At 41.5% G+C, this 21,416-nt stretch overlaps 1 protein-coding gene and 1 long non-coding RNA gene across 2 annotated transcripts in view; one reads left to right on the top strand and one right to left on the bottom strand.

Annotated features, from left to right (window-relative positions):
* Window positions 1–9,705: 9,705 nt before the first annotated feature.
* Window positions 9,706–11,077, bottom strand: LOC147575576 (uncharacterized). Its single transcript, XR_015242526.1, has 2 exons — window positions 10,905–11,077; window positions 9,706–9,841 (listed from the first exon to the last, which is right to left on the bottom strand). It is a non-coding gene; the product is annotated as an uncharacterized LOC147575576 (long non-coding RNA).
* Window positions 10,144–21,416, top strand: part of KLHL14 (kelch like family member 14) — a 106,105-nt gene continuing 94,832 nt past the window's right edge. Inside the window, exons 1-2 of the mRNA XM_086682700.1 lie at window positions 10,144–10,512; window positions 12,568–13,569. Of these exons, the coding sequence (XP_086538826.1) occupies window positions 12,611–13,569 (959 nt within the window). The 5' untranslated portion in view covers window positions 10,144–10,512; window positions 12,568–12,610. The remainder of the gene's footprint in view (window positions 10,513–12,567; window positions 13,570–21,416) is intronic.

The following is a 21,416-nucleotide window of genomic DNA, read 5'->3' as shown; positions in this document are numbered from 1 at the left end:
CCTTCTCTTCATGTTTTTCCCATGTAAGCCATTTCAGTTAAAATAAAGTGGGTTAATAATGTATTAGAGTTGGAGACTTCAACATGAACTTGTGGTTAGCTTAATGCAGATACAGATGGCTCCATATAGAAACATGTATAGACATGTGTACATATGGGATACTATACATACGTATATTTCCTTGTCCTGTCAGCTGTCAGCTCTAACGGAAGCACCCCAGCAGCAGCTAGCACACCTAATGCTCGGATCTTCATTTCTAATCCTGCCTCCAATAAAAGGAAGGAAGATACCATAGAGAATTGGTTGATTCTAGGACTGAGGCATTAAATATATAACGTGAGCATGCAATACCTTGCCATGCCAAGGAGGGAAGGAAGGATGGAAGGAAGGGAGGGTGGGAATAAAATGGAGGAAGGAAAGGAGGACAGTAATGATAGAAGTATGTCAAGGGATATAGGAGCAGTTCAAGCAACAAAATAAAGTAGTCCTGGATTATAACCCAAAGAACAAAAATAAATATCCATGGATCCAAACTGATATAGAGAAATGATTAAATAAATACATAGGGGAGAATAGATAAATCTCCTTTAAAGACATGTCCCAGATACTTTATGTACATACTTTAACCCCAAGGAGTTGGATTCTAACTTTGCTCTCCTTAAGTGTGGCCTGTGAATAATGAATTCTTTCCGAAGAGTACAATTTAAGGGGGAAAGGCGGGGGGCGGGGAGGGGGGGTACCCTTACTGTGCAGAAACCTGGCAAATACTACTTCAGCCAGGTGATCAAGTTTAACATCAACAATGATAAGTCATATTGATCACATGTACCCTTGATACAATGAGATTTAAATGGCACTTTTTTCACTTTTGTAGTCTCCACCTAAAAACCTATAAACCCAGTCTCATCATGAGAAAAATATCATACAAGTGCCAATTGACAGACATTTTACAAGTTATCATTTCAATATCCCTAAAACCTCAAGGTCATCCAAAACAAGGAAGGTCTGGGGCACCTGGGTAGCTTAGTTGGTTGAGCATCTGACTTTTGATCTTAGTTCAGATCTTGATCTCAGGGTCGAGTTTAAGCCCCACGTTGGGCTCTGTGCTGGGTGTGGAATCTATTTAAACAACGGCAACAAACAAAACAAAACAAAAACACAAGTATGAGAGACCGTAAAGCCAAAAGGAGCCTAGGGAAATATGACAACCAAATGTAATGTGATATCGTGAACGGGATCCTGGAAAATTAATTAGGTAAAAATGAAGTAAATTGTAAAAAACTATAGACTTTAGTTAATAATAATAATGTACCAATATTGTTCGTTAAGGAGAGTCTAGGTGGCTTGGTCTGTGCTGACGGCTCAGAGCCTGGAACCTGCTTTGGATTCTGTGTCTACCTCTCTCTCTGCTTCTCCCCTGCTCACTCTCTCTCTCTCTCAAAAATAAATAAACATTAAAAAAAAATTTTTAAATCATTGTTCGGTAATTGTAACAAATGTACCATACTAACGTAAGATGTTAATAATAAGTGTCACTGGGTGCCAGGTATATGAGAACTCTCTGTACTGTCTTTTCCATTTTTCTGTAAATCTAAATCTATTTTAAAATAAAAAATATTATTTTATAAGTACCTCTGTAGCTTAGAAAGAAACTAAATAAAATATTACGTTAATAATAGTTTCAAGAGAAAATACACTTGGCAAATACTGACAGCTACCCATGCTGAAGAGTAGTAACTTTGGAGAACAAGAACAAATATACACACACATTTAAAATTTTACCTTCAAAATTAAATACTGCACATGTTACCTAAAATCATTATATTTGAGTTTTTCCCAAGCATCTATAGCACATGTCCATTAAATGGGCAAATAAGCATTTACATTTGAGATTCAACTGACAATTTTTACCCACTTTAGAGATGCTGTAGAATTTTGTGTCAAGAGCATATGCATTTTAGGTTTGCAAAAGCAGTTACAATTGAAAGCCCTTCTTTTTTCTTTTATGTTTTAATTTTATTTTTGAGAGAGAGTGTGTGAGCAAGGCAGGGGCAGAGAGAGAGGGAAACACACCATCTGAAGTGGGCTCCAGGCACCGCGCTGTCAGCACAGAGCCCTACGCGGGACACGAACCCACAGACCGGAAGATCATGACCTGAGCGGAAGTCGGTCGCTCAACTGTCTGAGCCATTCAGGCGCCCCCGAAAGCCCTTCTAAAAGATGAGAACTCCGAAGAGCTCCATCTTAAACTTATACAATAAGAGCATTTCTTGACACTTTTCTCTTGAAGCATTTGGTTTCCTTTGACTGTTGTTAGAAAGCCAGTTGATATACATTGATTGATATTGATATAAAACAAGATAAAACAGGACAAAATATTCTTGCAGATGAAATTCAAGTCCCCACCGAGAACTTAAATCAGTCCTTATCTTGACCCAAGTTACTTTAATGTTGAGTTCAATAATATATAAAGACAAAGTGAAAGTTTCCAATATAGATTTACCATGTTGTATTAGCAGTGGCTGCATGTTACATCAGATTTTGAGAAAACATATCCTTTAGTTGGGCAGTTGTCTTTTAAAAAATAAAATGAAGTGAAATCCCCAACAGAATTCTTTGTCACCTCAGCCAACCAAATCCCAAAACGTATCCAAACTGTCAGATGATACTTTAACAATATAGCCATATCAATTAATAGAATTTGAACAATTTGAACAACTTTTCTGAAATATTATGAAACACTGTATTTTAAACAAACATATGTAAAAATAGGATTGAGTGTACTGGTGTGGGATAGAGGAGTAGAAAGCATATGGCGAAAAAGATAAGAGAGCAATGGAGAAAGGCTATTCTGAAAATGGACAATTGGAGAAACTTGTACTAATATCAAAGAAGTAGGGAATGGAAATAAATAGATATTTAAACATATAAACAGGTTATCTGTAAAGGAAATTAGACCTCATTCAAGATGGCATGCCCTTGTAATGATACAATAATATTTACTGATTAAGCACATAGGTATTTGGGGGGCATGGTTGGCTCAGTTGGTTGAGCACACGACTACTGATTTCAGCTCAGGTCCTGATCCCAGAGTCTTGGGATCGAGCCCCCCATCATGGAGTGTCATATCCCTCGCATTCAGCCTCGCCTCTGGCTCCCGCTCCCCGGCTCATGCTCGCGCGCTCTCTCTCTCTCAAAAAAACAAAAATAAAATAAAAAATTTTTAATTTAAAAAAAGCATCTAAGTATTTGACTAACAAACTTACATCCTTCTATTTAACTATAAAAAATTTCAGTGAGCTGGTGAATATTCCAACACAGCAACACGTATTTTTATTTTTAAGAATTAGTAAGAGCACAAAAAAAAATGCCACGAATAAAGAAAACTTTGAGGGTGGAGAAGGTGGTTAGGATAATTTGCAAATTTGGGTGACAACCCTTCGTGATAAAGATGCATTGCCTTGCTAACAGGGAATGATTTCCAGGCCTTCCTTTACTCATCATTCAGAATATGGCATTTCCATAGTAAAGCAAATACTTTCCCTTAAACCCAACTCCTCAAAAACTTTGATGCATATAAAATAATTTATTTGTGAGTGTCTCTGTTGATACACTCAAAATCCTTCCAATTTTTTATGTGTTTGTATCTGACTATTTGTACAAAGATGACTGAGTAAAATACTCTGACTTCAAGCCTCCGACCAGTTTTCAGGGGAAGAAGAATTTTTTTTTCTTCTTGTATTGTTTAAACCTTCATCTTAGTCTACAAGTCAGGAAGAAAATTCCCAATTGGTCTTTGGGAAATGTTCACTCTAATCTTGTCTCAGTGCAGCTTCATACTAGTTAAATGAAGAAAATCCTCTTTTTCCCCAAATATGGGGAAACTGAGACCTGGAGAATAAAAGTGATTTGTCCAGGGTCACAAGTAATGTCAAAGACAAAAGCTGTAGCCCAACAACATCCTCTCTCTGCTCAGTCGTTGGCATGAAGGCCAATTGCCAAAAAGGCACTTTTCAGAGTCGGGTATATATTTGGCAACCTATCGTTAAACCATTATTAATAATAAATGCCCTTCATTTTTAGAATCTCAGTTACCCAAGACACACACATCAAAGACCAAATGTTCCCCAAGGTAAAAGAATGGTGGTTTTTAAAACTATAGGAAAACAAACTGAAACACAAAATATCTAAAGAACAAGGTAAAAAAAAAAAAAATAATGGTTCTTTTATTAAAGTGGCGACTTATCTCTTCAACAGCATTATGGATTATTGCAAACCTGAGAAATATAGATTTCTTTATTCCTTCTGTCCCATATTTGTTGAGGGCTAGATATAATGTGCAGAAAAGAAAAAAATAAAAGGAAAGCTAAGAAGTCTTTAGCTACATATGTGCATTTTTTATGTAGCAAGCATTGACATGGTGCTCACTAGGTATCTAGTACTGTTCTAAGCACGTTTACAAATATTTCCAAAATTTTAAGCATTATAAAACCCTAGGAGAAAGCACTATAATTATCCCCATTCTCAGATGCAGAGACTGGGCAGAGAAATGTTATTTATCCAAAGTCCAAAGAAGGGAAGTATTGCAAAGTTGGGATTCAAATGTCAGTGGGCTCCTTCCGGAATGCAGGCTGAGAATCACGGCTCTCTGCTACCTTTGTTTACTAGTTTAATCAGTATTTCCATAAAAGTACCTAGTACCTATTCTCTTCAAATTTTTAGAGCACTTTGTTGGTGATGGTTGCCGTAAGTGAAGGATTTGAAGGAAACGTTCATAAGGTTCTATCAGACTCTTACCTATGTGCTATGAACAATAAATGTTTCCTTCACAATGTTATGAAGACTTTATTAATTTTTAGGCAGTAGATGAGTAAAATCAAGAAATTGAGCAACGTCACTTTAGTTAAATGCCCAGCACAGTCCCTGATTATAAAATACATCCTTGTTCTTTCTGCTGTTCCCCTGATAAATTTGAAAATTCATCTTTCATAGTCCATCAATATATTTATTGAATAACTATTATGGACAAGGTACAGAGCTATGGACCATGGGAGATTTTGTCAGATACAAGGCTTTTTCTCCTCCAGAAGCTTATAATCTAGTTGACATCCTAAAATATATTTACCTAAACAAGCAACTAACAATGCAAAGCAGTAAATAATAAATGTCAAAAGAGTATTACAGGTAATAAGTTCTATAAGGAAGGTAGGAGCCTGTTCTTTCTGCTCCAGTAGTTCATTACACATACCCTTATTAGAGCAATTATCACCTTGTAATTATTCACATGCTGTGTCTAATTTACCTGCCTGTCTTCTCCATTAGAATGTTAGCCCCTTGAGGGCAAGGATGCAGTTTTAGTCCTCATTGTATCTTCAATGTTCAGCACATTGTCTGGTATATAATAAATGCTTAGCATATGCTTGGTGAATAAACGAATGACGTTCATAGAAGGCAGGCACTTCTTTTATGGCTAGTGTAGCAGAATGGTTTATCTCTGGAGTCAGGTTGTACTGATTTGGATCTTGGCTCTACCTTTAAAAAGCTGTATGGCCCTGAAAATTTTACTTGATTTCTCTGCACTTCCTTTTGCTCATTGGTAAGATTAAAATAATGATACCTTTCTTTATTAGCTAACTTTACTATGGAACAAGTCACCCCAAAAATGAATGGCTTCAAATAGCAGCCATTTATTTCCTTAAGAGTTCTGCGTGTCAGTAAATTTGGGCTATATTGGTTCCCCTATCTTGGCTGGCTCATTCATACATCTGAGTTCAGTTATCAGGTCAGCTGGGACCACATGGGATCTCATCTGCCACCAGGCTAACGTGGACTTTTCACATGGCAGCTGGCAGGACTCAAAGAGGGCAAGTTGAAGCATACAAGGCTTTTTGAGGCTCAGACTTGGAATTGACACACAGTCACTTCTGGCACATTCTATTGATCAAACAAGTCCTAAGGCCAGCTCACATTCAAGGAGTGGGGAAATAGACTTCACTCTTGATGGGGAGAACAGCAAAGCCACCTTATAATCGGGTATTTATACCAGGAAGGATGAAGAGTTGGAATCATTCTTACCATCTACCATACTCTGTCATGGGATTAGCAAAAGGATTAAGAAAATAAAACATCTAAAGGATTTCGGCTAGTGTGCACCAAACAAGTAATGAGTTCAGTAAGAATTAGCTATGGTCATTCTGTTCAAGGTTGCCAAGAAGAGTTTCAGTGTGGAAAGGAATGAGTTTAATCTTGTGAAATAGGTAGGATTTCTATATGTAGAGAACCAAGGCTTCCCGTAGGGAGACAACGTGAACATGTGGTATAAAAGCGGGATGTATTCAGAAAGCAGCTAACGGCAGACTTCCCAGAAGAGCTAGAACAGGAGCCTAGGAACCTGGAACACTGGCCGAGGAGTTGGGCTTGACCCTGGGGTAACAGTAAACCATTGGCTTTTGACTAAATGCTAGCCAACAGCACCATTTCTTATCTTTTACTTCTACTTCAGTTATTTATTATTATTTTTTGTTGTTGTCCTTCAATAAGTTTCTTGATGCTGATGGTTTTGTGATATTTCTGGCCATATCTACTCACGATGTAAAATAGAAACTTATGACTTTTGTCTGGGTCATGCCTCTCCCTGGCTTTGGGGATCTAGGAGGTCCTTCTTTGTTCAGTTTTATGGTAAAAATGGAAAATTTTTCCCCTCATCCATTTTACAAATGGTGGCAATCAGAAAGGTCAGGCCACAGGAAGTAGTATTTACGAAGCCAAAGAAACACAGGAGACTCCAGGCTGTGATGTTTATATAACTTGGTGATAATCATACATCTTAAGCAGAAGAGTCAAGAATGAGGAAAATAAGGTTTCGGTGTGGCTGCCCCTTCATGTGAAGCAGCGAAAGACTTCTGGAACTGTTCTGAAGAGAATCTTAAGTTCATCCAGTCCAGCGAGATGGTCCTAAGCAACCAGACCCACAGATTCGCCCAGGTGCCTGCCACCCTGAAGGCTGACCAGACTGCTCAGAGCTGGTGGCTGCTCTAGTGGACTGCTCAGTGGCACTAGCTTCAGAATCTCTCCACTGTACGTGGTTTCAATGCAGATTCACCGATGAATAATTTTGATAATTCTGCCGAAGTATGAAGACTGCTTGAATTACATGACTACATGATCATATTTAGTTTTTTTTTTTTTTTTTTTTTTTTTTTTTTGATAAGACAATTCCGGCTTCTCTTATGCCATGTGAAATCCATCCTGCTGAGTGCTCTTGACTAGTCACGTCCTTCCTGCCATTTTAAAAACAATAGTGGCAGAGAAGCAAACGGCTGATAGTGCTCAGCAGGACAGATCAAACACACAGATGCAATTGCTGTACGTTGAACAGCGAAGTAGGATAAAATTCAAATACTTACAATCGCTTAGTAGCTAGCATCTGATTGCTGCAAATTGAATCTTTCATAACAGGATTTATTGTAAATAGTGTCATATCATTTGTGAGTTCTGCAACAATTTCATTCAGAGCCAGTGCAAGATATTGGAGGTGTGAGCCTTACATGATGGATATGCTAGTTTACACATAGATTATGAAGAGATTTTTTATTATCAACACTATTTTTAATTGCTTACAAAACGGCCACAATTGTAATTTTTTCTCTGAAATTTTAAACATTCTCAAATTGTGTAACTTTAAAACCCAGGAGAAAACAGACTAGCCACTGATTTCAACAGCTGCTTTAGAATTGCAAGAACCCCAATTCTTCTTTTCCCCTTCCACTCTGGTTGTTAAATAGGCATCAAAATTATAGATAGTTAAAAATTTTGAAACGTCCCTTTCATATTGTTTGGGAGCAGCAAAGATCCTTGTAATCATAACTAGTGATCAACATATCTTATCAGTAAAAAATACATATAAATTCAAAATCAAGATATTTAGAGATCTACAAAGCACATCTTACTTCCTTTTTGATAAAATGGAAAGATGGCAATAGCTTAATGATCAATACTCTTATTGACCTTTGAATTTAGTTCCAAATACTTTAATGGAAGCTCATACAAGATAAACATCAAAAGCATACTATACAAATTATACTTTCAATGTATGAGAATTTGGTGATACTCCACATACTTGATAGCTTTAATTGCTAATGACTCAGACCCCCCCCCCCCCCATCAACAAAAAGACTGTATATTACATTTACACAATCTTCTTGTTCAGGACCTAAATAGGGGAAATTCAAAAAGGAAAAATTCAAAACAAATAGTAGGGCCAGAATATTTGGATAATCTATTCTCTTTCTTTTCCCTGCTCTAAACAAAAAATCCTTTTCTATTACTTTACCATGTATTTGAGCTTTTTGTTATGCATACGAATATCAAATGCAGCATCTCAACAAGATCTGAATAAAGTATCTTACTCTCAGACAACCCAGGACCTTGATGGAGAAGGGCCTTTGTGAGGAGTAAAATTCTTCAGTTGGATCTTTCTTCATTTATTGAAGAGCAAATATCCCACATGCACGTTAATGTTTATTATTCTAAATGGGGAATTCCCTATTTCTAAACCAAAGAATTTTCAGTTTCCCCCCGCCCCCCCACTTAAGCAGGTTTCTTTCCATCTCTCACAAATCAAAAGGGAAGGTGGAAAGACAGCCTTTCAGTGGTGCCCTGATGTGTATTTTAATAAGTTTACTAATCAGAGCACATATGAATTAGAATGAATCATATTCATATCTTTAATGGCAAAGAAAACTCAATTTAGCTCATATCCAGCTTTCTTTCATGTTCCTTTTATTCAAGGGCATGCCGCCTTCTTCTTCTTCTTCTTCTTCTTCTTCTTCTTCTTCTTCTTCTTCTTCTTCCCCCCACCCCCCTTCTTTCTTTCTTGGACACCTCCAACCCCAACCCCCATTGACAACCAAAATGCAGGGCTATAAATGTAAGGGCGCAATACATCATGAAATGAGTCTAGAGAACATGTCCTCTACCAAAATACACATGAATCTCTGGTACAGCTGAAATTCCAGAATCATTCCGGGCTTCGTTCTGCATGCTAAGCAGGGTCAAAAATGGTCATCCTTATACACCAGATGAGGTCCAAAGTTTAAAGGTTACGTTTGTGAAATTGCAGCTGGGCTTCCTAGCACTTGACTCTCTAGCTCCTGCAAATCAAACACTCCTAATTGAAAGACATATCTGACAATATGATAATCTTTCAATTAAAAAAAAAAAATGTGACTTCTGAACCCTTATCTGTTGAAGAGCTGACACAGAAGTTCCGAGATGGTTGCTTAACCAGACAAAATAATAGAGAAAATGTTTTCCAACAAGATCAGAAAGCTTGAATAGTACAGGGAAACACACGTAAAGAGAAGGGCTGTCCTCTATTCCGTCCTACTAGTTCTAATTTCCCACCCCACGCCGCCCCCCCCACCCCCCAGTTTGTACACTCAGCCACTCACCTCTTCGGCGAGGGCCAGTGTCTTTCAAATCAGACACAAACCCCAAATATCAAGACACTACAAAGTGGCATCCTGGCATACTTTGAGATAAGACGGTTTCTGCATTTCATGGGGTGGGGGTGGGTGTGGGGGTGGGGGAGCAGCATACCAATGTAGTGAAATCTGGAAACAACAGCATATATACAGACACAAAAAAAAGTTTGCATATTGCACAGAGCGCTTGAAGATCATAAATCTATGCATGAGAAAGATGTAGTGGAAATTTTGGGGGGGATTAGAGTTTATTTTTGTCATCTCTGTGAGACAGCTACTCATTCATCCAGATCACAGCTAAGAAAAAAGCTGGTCACAGAAATTAGCAGTTTCAGCTCAGCAGCGAAGTCGCCAGCCTGTGAAGGCAGAGAGAAATTGACTAATTAGCAATGCGCACTAAAACTTGACGGTTCTTTATAGAGAGAGAGAAGAGAGAGGGAGAGAGAGGGAGAGGGAGGAAGGGGGGGCTCGCTTTTTCCCCTTCTTTCTTCCAAAGATGTTTGAAATCGCAGTCATTTACGCTCGACAATTTTTACAATAGCCTTGAGCCATAATTTTGCGAGTCTCTCCAGCATCCATCCCCCTGTATGGTCTCTCTCTACTGGCCAAGCACGACCGTTTCTCTCCCCAACCGTGGATTTCCTATTACTCTCGTTACGACTCACTGAGCCCCAGGCCCAAGGATAATGATGTGTTGTTTCTTGGTAGCATAATTTGTCACACGTACATTTTTTCTTCTTCTTCTCTTGCAGAAAGCTCTGCTCCCTCTCTCTCTCTCCCTCTCTCTCCCTCTCTCTCCCTCTCTCTTTCTCTCTTTTCTCCCTCTCCTACATTTTCTTGCTGTTGCTAATTCATGGTGATCAAATGATGTACGACAAAATAAATTGTAAAGAGTGATTGCCTGGAGTTGGGATCCAGAAGGTGTTTTCCCCCTCCCAAGGAGAGAGCAAACCTTTAAAAAGGAAGGACAATTGATTTTTGGGGGGGAGCTTAAGTGAGCCTTGACTTTGCAGCTGGTTGAAAGCAGGTAAGTTTCTGGCCTTGTGTCTGCCTTGTGTGTATTTTGTTCTGTCTTTTGGGTTGTTGGCGGGGGAAGGGACGGGGAGGGAGTGTTTCGGGGTGGGGGTGGGGGGGGGTTGTGTGGCAAACGCTCATAAAGAATAAAACTCCTATGGCAAGAAATAAGCAGATGAGGGGGAAAGGCAAAGGAGGAGAGCAAGAAGGAAGGGGAACAGGAAAATGGGGCGGGGGTGGGGTGGGGAGCGAGACAACGAAGCGGGGAGAGCGAGAGAGAGGTATGACCGGGTCCAGTTAAAGGGAGAGACTCTGGGAGATGTTTCAGGAAAGCCCGAGCTTTGGGGGGCCGTTGGGGGAGGGGGTCCTGCCGGGGGAGGGAGCTCGAGGGAGGTTAGGGTCCACCTGGAACGGGATGGTAAAGTGAGTCGAGAGGAGCCCAGTGTGGTATAAATAGGAAGCCGGCGATCCAGGACTGGCGCCAGGCAGGGCAGAGAGTGAGCCGCAGTGGAAGGGGCAGGTCCGGCGGGATCCCTCGGAGCCGGGCGGCGGCGGCGGCGGCGGCGGCGGCGGCTCTCCCGGGCGGGCGGGCGGGCGTGCGGGCGGGATGTGGGCAGAGGGTCCCTTTCTGCTCGGCCCTGGAAGGTGCAATTACAGGTTAAGGACCCGGCGGATCGATTTCGCCTCGCCTCCCCCGGCCTGCCGTCCTCCGCCTGGATGCGGGCGGCTCAGACTTTTTTTTACAGAAGTAGTTCCAGGGCCAGGAGAGTGGGGGTGCCCGAGTGGGGGGCCGCTGGGGCTTGTACCGAGGGGCTCGGAAGGAAGCTGCGGCTTCGCGCGGCGACGCGGGGTGGGATGAGGAGACCCCGCACGGAACCTCCACCTCCCACCCCACCCCACCCCCAACGTTGGCCAGCCCCCACCCCCTCCCCCAACACCTGCCAGTTAACTTGAACTTCTCACAGTTGCTGGAGTTAAAGCCTGTGTTCCTGCTGCCCTGGGAGACGCAGCCTTTCACGTGAATCCCTCCGGGCCTCCGGGCTCCGGCTCTAAAGCCGCCCCAGTGGCCCCACCGGCTCCCTCCTCGCCTTCCCCGCTGCCGCCCCGCGAGGGAAGGGGAGATACACGTCTGAACTTCCGCGTTTTGAGATGCGGGTGGGGGGGGGGGGGCGGGAGAGAGGAGGCCGGGGGTGGGGGGCTGAAAGGATTCTCCTGCCAGGTCTGAAGGCGTCTCTGGAAAATGAGCAAAACTGAGCGGTGACGGGGAAGCCAACAGTTTGCGAAGCAGGGAAGCAGGCAGGGCCGGGGTGAGGGAAATGAGCTAGAATTGATAAGGACAGCTCCCGCCTCTGCCGAGTCCACTGAGCTGGTCCTCACCGCGCTCCGCTGCACTTTCCCGGGAGAAGAAAGGGCTTTATCTGCTACCTCACACTGTTAGCCTAGGAGTTTCTCGGGGCAGCACGGATAATCGAGGGGGTTCCCAGCTTTCGGAGGGCTGAGAATCGCCCACCCGCACGCTTGTCGGGTCCCCTTCGCTCCCCCCCCCCCCCCCAAACTGGACCAACTGCGAAGAGCAAAGCTGCAGGCACAAGTTGACCTGGAACCTCCGCCGACGGTCGCCTCTGCGCTCTCGGGGAACCCCCGGGTCCCCACTCCCCGGCCTCTCCCTTCCTCAGGCCCGGCATGGACACAAGCCCACGAGGTGTCTCGGCCTCCGCCGCCACTTTGCCGTCGCTGCTGCCACCGCTGTCGCTGCCAAGAGCCGAGCCGGGGTGGTTTTAGGAAAGTGAGGGACGAAGTGTGTGGGCGGTGGCGAGAGGAGTAGCAGGGAGCTGAACCCGCGCCCGGACCCCAGACAGGGCCCATTTGGTGGCGCTCACGGATTCCTTGCCTTCCGACCTTACTCCTAGGGTCTGGGTCCTGGGGCGCGCCGGGCAGGAGCCGAGCTGAGCACTGATTGTTGTTCTTCACCCTCCCCTCCCCTCCACACCCTTCCCCACCCTGACCACACCCCACCCCCTCCGCTACCCTTCTCCCCTCCCTCCCATCCCCCACCCCTGTGTGCCAGGTTGGAGGAGGGTTTAAAGCCAGGTGCGCCGAGTCAGCTCGCCATGTCCAGATCCGGGGACAGGACCTCCACCTTCGACCCCAGCCACAGCGACAACCTGCTGCACGGCCTCAACCTGCTGTGGAGGAAGCAGCTGTTTTGCGACGTGACCCTGACGGCCCAGGGCCAGCAGTTCCACTGCCACAAGGCCGTGCTGGCCTCCTGCTCGCAGTACTTCCGATCGCTCTTCTCCAGCCACCCCCCTCTCGGGGGAGGGGTCGGCGGCCAGGACGGCCTGGGGGCCCCCAAGGACCAGCAGCAGCAGCAGCAGCAGCAGCCGCAGCAGCAGCCGCCACAGCAGCAGCCGCCGCCGCCGCAGGAGGAGCCCGGGACTCCTTCCTCCTCCCCCGACGACAAGCTGCTGACCAGTCCCCGGGCCATCAACAACCTGGTGCTGCAGGGCTGCTCGTCCATCGGGCTGCGCCTGGTGCTCGAGTACCTCTACACGGCCAACGTGACCCTCTCCCTGGACACGGTGGAGGAGGTGCTGTCGGTCAGCAAGATCTTGCACATCCCCCAGGTCACCAAGCTCTGCGTGCAGTTCCTCAACGACCAGATCTCGGTGCAGAACTACAAGCAGGTGTGCAAGATCGCCGCGCTGCACGGCCTGGAGGAGACCAAGAAGCTGGCCAACAAGTACCTGGTGGAGGATGTGCTGCTGCTCAACTTCGAGGAGATGCGCGCCCTGCTGGACTCGCTGCCGCCCCCCGTGGAGTCGGAGCTGGCGCTCTTCCAGATGTCCGTGCTGTGGCTGGAGCACGACCGCGAGACCCGCATGCAGTACGCGCCCGACCTCATGAAGCGCCTCCGCTTCGCGCTCATCCCGGCCCCGGAGCTGGTGGAGCGGGTCCAGTCAGTGGATTTCATGCGCACCGACCCGGTCTGCCAGAAGCTGCTGCTGGACGCCATGAACTACCACCTGATGCCCTTCAGGCAGCACTGCAGGCAGAGCCTGGCCAGCAGGTAGGAGACAACAAAGAGGAGGACGGGGGGGCGGGTGGGGGGGGGGGGGCTGGTGAGCACGAAAGGCCGGAGGGAGGGGAGGGGGCAGAGGGGAGGGGGAGAGGGGTGGGCTGTGTGGGAGGCTCCGGCAAGCTGAAAACAAACGCAAACAAACAATTTAGACTGTGGGGAAAGTTGATTTCTGAGTCCATTAAAGGTCAGCAGGGAACTGGCCTGAGAGCATCCCTGAGCGCTAGAAAGCCTGTGTTCTCTCAACATCCCCAGAGCAAGAAATGCGGGACTTGTGGACTGAAATTGACAGGCAGGTGGGGCCACAGGCCGGGGCAGTTAGAAGTGCAGCTTTGCAACCCTCTCTAACCAATCCTCCCTCCAAATCTCAAAATGAGCTTGCTTAAGGAAAAGGATCCTGCAATGACAAGTCCCCAGCCCACTCCGCCTCTTCCCTGCCTTGGGTGAGCACGAGCGCCCTGGGGATGCTCCATGAGGAGAGCTTTCATTCTTTCTGTCAGACACTCAAGGTTTGCTGCTGCTGCTGTTGTTGTTGTTGTTGTTGTTGTTGTTTAGTGACTGAGGTCTGCTCCCTTTGGAAGTTAGAGCTCCCAAGGGTTTTGTCTATTAGGGTCACTACTGGAAATTCTGGCATCACCTATCCAGGCAAACTTTTCTATCTTGAGGAAAGCCCTTCCTTTTCACTTTTAAAGGAGAGCAAAGCAAGAGGTTGCATGGTGTCAGAGTGAATCATGCCTTGTAGCTCCCATCTCTAAGGGGAAACAGCTGAAACCTGGGAGGAGGGCTGTCATCTGGCTCCAGTCAGGTCCTCGTGCCTGCTCTGAAGTCACAAAGAAGTTGGGGACTTGTTGTTGCTCTTTGCAATGTGTCTGTGTGTGCTGTAAACAGGGCTTCACATCAAAGGGGAGAGAGAAATGACGCCTGCTTAAAATGTTGCTGAGTTGTTTGTTGGTTTGTTTTAACTGTAGGCATTGACAGTCGTGGTGTTTCGTTGGCTCCAATTTTAAAACCCCTTTTAGTGAGCCCTAGCAGAGGGTTTCTTTCTCTTTTTAGAAAAGAGAAGCAGTATCGTCTCAGTTTCTCATGATAAAACATCATGATTTCAGATGTCAGGCTACCCCAGCCTAATCCAGCAAAGCGTTACATGGTTTAAAAATGCATCATGGCATTTTCCCATTCCGAAGGATATCTAAAGGGGGGGGGGGGGGTCACTATGTGCAGTTTCATGGAATTAAATATTTATTTTTAGTCAGGATGTTTCTAAAACGTCTAGAAACGTTTTAAGAGAAGGAAGACAGTTTAGACAGCACTGGGGTTCAGGTGAGGCCCACAGGGGTATGGGAAACCTTGGACTTACAAACCTTCTAAGTTGATTTTCTAGTATTTGTGAGAGATGAGTTAATGAAATGTGTCAAGAAATGACAGTAGGACAATAACACAAGCAAGAACCCAAACCCTTGGGTACTTGAATAGTGAGCACAGGAGTCTAAGTATGGACAAGAACATGAAATGTATTTTTATTTTGTAAGAGTTCTTCATTCGTCTAAAGATCAAAACTTAATGTGATGGGCAGATGTCACCACACCAATGGGCACTGCTGATTAATATTCTGTAATCTTAACTTTTATCACTTCTAAATGACCTACAAGTATACTTAATTTAGCATATATTATACATATTCAAAGAATTCACAGACAACACAGCTATAGTCCTGAACATGTATTTGTTCATATTTTTAAAAGCATGTAAAATCTAGCATAGGTTCAGAAATCCAGAGGGATAATAAGATCAAGGCTTAACTTGTTTTAAGAATGATTGGAGGATAGGAGCATTACAGATCTGATCTCATAAAGAATTTCTCAAGCCCTTGATGCACTTCTGTCTAATAAGTATCTTCCAGGGTCCAGTGTTAGGACAGTTGACTGTCAAAATGCAAAATCCATTTTCCACCTTAACCTGGCTTCAGTAACCAGCTGGGGCCTGCTGGCTCTGCCCTGGCGGGTGGCTAAGATAGCAGGCTTCCCGGCTCCGTGACGACACCTTCCAGCTTCACTGGGCCATATCATTTGAAGGATATGTAGTGGCGTCTGACCACTAAATGCTTACAAGTGTCATGGATGCTGCAAGAATCTGATACTTCTGCGGTAGGAAGAAAAACTGTATTTTTCCTTAAAAGCGGAAGACGCAGAGAAGAAAACAGTTCATGTGAGCCTATTGATGATCTCAAAGTAATACAAGTTCGATTTTGTTCCATTATTGATAACTGTGGCATTTTAATTTTTCGGGATTAATTACATTATTCTAATTTTAATGCGCAGGAAGAATGTAAGGCTACCCATCAGGATCTTAACTTTAATGTAGACAAAGATGCTATAAGTTGCGACCAATAGTATCACATTGGCCCATTTATTATAGCATCAGCATAATATAAAAATGTTCTCTTAGACTTACATGTAGTTTAACAGAAGGATAAATGTGTTGAACAATTGCTTTTGCAAACACATCACTCTTATTGAAAACAATTGACTAGAGATGCACAATATTTATTACTTTTTATCCACCTAAATTTTTTAAGGTCTAAATATGAAAGAAATCCTCAAATTTAGGCAAGGAGTTGAAAAATTAAAATTAACTCCTCTGTTAGAAAAAGTACAAAATATAAGGAAATAGAATGACTTCACAAAGAATTTACTTGTTTAAGAATACGTTTTCTCTATAGAAAGTAAGGCTATTAGTGTAATAACAATATTTTTAATATTTTTAAAGATTATTAAGTAATTTTGAATTTTTATTACATCTAGAAAAATAAAGCAACCCAAGCCTACAGACCTTATAAATACCCAAATTAATTTTTAATCTTTGTTTTAGTTGCTTAGTATTTCCAACTATGCCATTTATGCTCAAATTTGTATTTTATCTTAGCAAATTAAGCATTGAGAATGATAAATTAAAAATAAGAGTCTTATTATCTGATATGCAAATATATGCATAACTAATTTAAGAGAAAAGGACTTGGGTAGACAAAACTTAAGACATTTGAAGTCTTATGTCTTATTTTCTTTTTGTTTTTTTTTTTCAAGAAATATAAAACTTAAGAAATAAGTTCTTGAAAAAGTTTCTGGGAAAGTCATTATTGAAAGCTTCTAAAGCATGAAAATTTAATTTAATAAGTGACATAATATGCAATGTTTAAGGCATTAAAAAGTAAATATCAGAAGACATATAGTCTAAGTTTAGCTTAAGTAATCCCCAAAGTTTCTTTTTTCCTTGTATTTTTAAAAATTGAATGCATAATTTAGTAGTCGTTCAAATAAGTCCATTTGGACTGCATTCATTACCTTCCTGTTTACATTTTCATTGCATCTCACACAATGTATAAGTAAATGCTCATTGAAAGTTGAAAGAATTAAGATTATAAAATAAGAAAGCTTCAGTGTCGCACTTCACCAATGTGTTCCTCAATCTACATTACTAACGCACATAACAAAAGCCTATTGAACCTACAGGAAAACACCTGTCATAGAAAAGCATTAGTGAAAATAACCATATTTTGTAAAACATTTAACCATCAGCTATTATAGTCCCTTTTACAGTCCTGTACTGAAGTGTACTTTTTCAGAGATTATATTTTATAGAAGACAGAAGCCTACCTTATAAAGATTTCACTCTCTAAAAAAGTCTATTGAAAGATTTCACATAAATTAATTTGAAAATCTATTTAAACATCAGAAGGACAATTATCTATTGGCTAAAATGACTTGTAATGATTAAAAAGCCATTAGCTTTCCTAATACACAGTTTTGATTCCTGGCTTTGGTGCTTAAAAAGTGTCTCTTTAAATGTAGGACAATATTTTCGATTGGGTCTCCTCATAAGGCCTGAAAAACAACCTGAGCAAAGCAAACTAATCTTTTATCCATGTATTCTCTAAATTGTTACTTCCTTTTATATCAATTTGATGCCCTCGAATTAGAAGTTGTTAGGTAGTTAGATTTTTGTATCAGAAGTTACTCAACCATTCAGAACACAATTTGTTTATTATGTGAAACAGGACCATTGATTACAAAATTATACCACAGGTATGGGAGCCAAATAGTTATATCCTACAATCAAAAGGCAATTAGAGTAGATATTAATGTGTTGTATTGGCTTAGAGGATTTACTGACAAAAAGTGGACATGTTTAAATTTTAATTCATACTTGTATTTATTCCATATTTATGAACATGTGGAGGTTCACTCATTACCTTAGCTAATTTCTAAGTATCTCTATTTTCTTAACTTAAAAATACAGTAAGAAAAAAAAAAAAGTTCCTTTATTTACAACAGCCACTTCATACCCGAGGACGTTCTAAGCATTTTACAAACATGAACTTATTTAATGCTCAAAACAGCCCTAAGGGATGGGTACCATAATTAACCTCATTCTATAGATGGATAAACTGAGACACAGAGAAGTTAAGCATTTTGCCCAGGCTTGCACAGCTGGTAAGTGATGGAGCCAAAGTCTGAGCCCTGGCACTATGGCACTGTTCTCATCCACAGTGTTCTGCTTCTTGCTATGAGCCTCTCCATGCGAGGATATGATCTAGTGATCATTCTTAGAGTTATACATAGACTCAAGACTTTCCTTGTGGAAAGAAATATGTGACAGTTAAGTATTAATATATCTGACTTTTTAAAAAATTAAAGAAAGATGCTGTTCTAGTTCTGGGGTCAAAATTTTTTTTTTCTGTAAAAGACCAAACAGTAATTATTTTTGGCCTTGGAAGTCACACGATCTTTGTTGAAGCTACTCCACTCTTCCCTTGTAGCACAAAACAGCCAACGACAATATGTAAATGAATGGGCATTGCTGTGTTACATTAGAATGTCACTTGTGGGCACTGAAATTTCATATCATTTTCACATCTTAAGAAACATTCTTCTTTTTAAAATATTTTCCCCACCATTTAAAAATGTAAAAACCATTTGGCGGGCAGGGGGAGTGGAGGGGAGGCTATTTAGAAACAGGAGGCAGGCTGGATTTGCTCTGTGAGTCATAGTTAGAAACCTCTGTCTTAGGCACCTGGGATACATCAGTGACCAAAATGGACACAAAATTTTGTCCTTCTTCTAGTGGAAAGAATCCAATTGATCTTTCTTTCTCTGTTTGGAAAGAATACAAGTCTCAATAATTCTACCAATGCCAAATTAGTTTCAATTTTCCATAATAAAACTTAAGAATTTAAGTAGCAATCTTAAGAAGGTAAATAGTAATTAATTTTTTTTTTATTTAAAAAATTTTTTTTTCAACGTTTTTATTTTTATTTTTGGGACAGAGAGAGACAGAGCATGAACGGGGGAGGGGCAGAGAGAGAGGGAGACACAGAATTGGAAACAGGCTCCAGGCTCTGAGCCATCAGCCCAGAGCCTGACGCGGGGCTCGAACTCACGGACCGCGAGATCGTGACCTGGCTGAAGTCGGACGCTTAACCGACTGCGCCACCCAGGCGCCCCAATAGTAATTAATTTAAAAAGTGAATGAGCTGCTCATTTTTATCAAGCATATTATATATAGAACCAACTAACATAGTCATTCAGAAGAGGTTTAAATATCATTTGTATGATATTTAAATGATTTCCAGTAGGAAATTAGATACATTTAACACATTGCTCAGATTGACGTGCACATATCCAGCAGGCTAATCAAGGCACATAAATGAGCACATGAACAATTATTTCTCTAAGTGCCATCCCAGATCTCCAGGTGCTTTGATCAAATGGTAAGTGGTGTCAGGACTCCTGACTTTGGAGTGAATTTACTGCATTGAGTATGCCTATAGAACCTCCCTGCCTTCTCGAAAATGACTAACCTCTGAAGAAGCACTGTTGTAGGTTTGTAGGTTTGGTTCATGTGTCTGTCTCCCTCAGTAGATCAAGCACCTGACCTTGATCTAGAAATGTGAGTTCAATTGGAATTGATATTGGCCTTAAATATAATTGAAGTGAACACTTAGGATTTGGTTCAGTTAAGTGTGAATTGACAAAGCCGATGCTGAACTAAAAATGAAGGTTGTTTTGAAGATTATTAGACACACACACACACACACACACACACACACACTGCTGTTTACCAACAGTGATAGTAGCTATCATTATTGAGTACCTACTATGAGTTTGACATATTACTTACATTCTTTCTAGTCCTTGTAACATTCTTTTCATCTTTTTAGCTATTAGAAAATTGAGGCTCAGAATTGAGGCTAGATAATTTTGTCTAATTATCTAGATAGGGTTGAGTTGGAAGTAGGTCATCATCATCTGAAGAATACTCCCTTGTTATGAGTGTATATTATAAATATGGCTTGGACAGAAAGCAAACTCTAATCCAAGCCTTCCATATCTTTGTTTTATTACACCACAGAAGAGATTAAAAGTTACAACTTGGGGCGCCTGGGTGGCGCAGTCGGTTAAGCGTCTGACTACAGCCAGGTCATGATCTAGCGGTCCGTGGGTTCCAGCCCCGTGTCGGGCTCTGGGCTGATGGCTCAGAGCCTGGAGCCTGTTTCCGATTCTGTGTCTCCCTCTCTCTCTGCCCCTCCCCCGTTCATGCTCTGTCTCTCTCTGTCCCAAAAATAAATAAACGTTGAAAAAAAAAAATAAATAAATGAATACATTTTAAAAAAATAAAAAAAAAAAGTTACAACTTCCTAATGCTTCTTCAACCCACCCAAACAATGAAAAGGAGTGAGAGGAATATATTGGAAAGCTGAAATCTTTTACCATTGGTCTACCATACCTAATTATCAGTTCTGAGATTAAAAAGCTATGTAATGGGGTTGCTGGGATTTATCACTATGAAACGAACGTACTAAAAATACAATGAGCCAATATATTTTAAATAAATCAATAAATATAAGAACTTTAAATTTAACTATGAAAAATAATTGTGAAAATGGAAGAAACTAAAACAAAGCCTAGGTGCTTGAATTAGAACCAAGAGGTTTTTTCCTCTAGGTTTCTGTGCACTGAGTACTAGAGTGGTATCGCTTTGTTTCTGTGAGGACAATAGAGAGCTATTCACACTGGTGATACTTATAGGTGACGAATACAACAGGTAGAAGCCAGAATTATAAAAAAAAAAAAAAGCCTGTATATTCTAATAACATAAAATAAGATTACTCTAATTGGAAATTTATTCTGTTTATATTTTGTTTCAAGAAAACCATTTTAACAATTGTTATGCCATAAATGTTTATACCTTCTGTCATTCACTTAGAATTTCAGAAAATATATTCATTGTTATGTCCTTTCCATTAACTTCCAAGATAATTCATGATGCATGAATTACTAATGATGATTTCTTTAAAAAAAGAAACACTATTATGATAAGAAAGAAACTCATTATGAATGAGTTTAACCAGAAGAAGGACTCTCAGTTGTAACACAGATGAACCAGTGAATATGTCTGTTTCACTGTGAATATTAAAACAGTCTATCTAGTCACAAATAATATTAATGAAAATAGGGTTAGGACTATTTGCAACATCAGAATTAAGGCAGAAAGGTAGTATAGAAAGCTTACAATAGTGGGGAAATGAAAGTAGTGAATACTTATGATGCAAAGAGAGAAAATAAATCCTAGGGAAGTGAAAAAGAAGAAAAAGAAGCAGTAAGGAAAATATAAGGCAATATGGGAAATCAAAGAAATTATTAAAAGATAAAGCATCTGGAAAAGAAAGAAAAAGAGGACTAGCAGTATAGAAAGATGGGCAAGGAAATTCTAGAGCTTGGAGAGTAAGTAAGTGTTCAATATTTTTTGGACAAAGAAGTACAAATTTAGAAGCATTTAAGTCA

This window comes from Puma concolor, chromosome D3 (assembly GCF_028749965.1).
Source record: "Puma concolor isolate L17-30 chromosome D3, mPumCon1.1.hap2, whole genome shotgun sequence".
Classification (NCBI taxonomy): Eukaryota; Metazoa; Chordata; class Mammalia; order Carnivora; family Felidae; genus Puma; species Puma concolor.
Note: the sequence above shows the minus strand (reverse complement) of the source record. Positions and strands in the feature narration are given on the sequence as shown.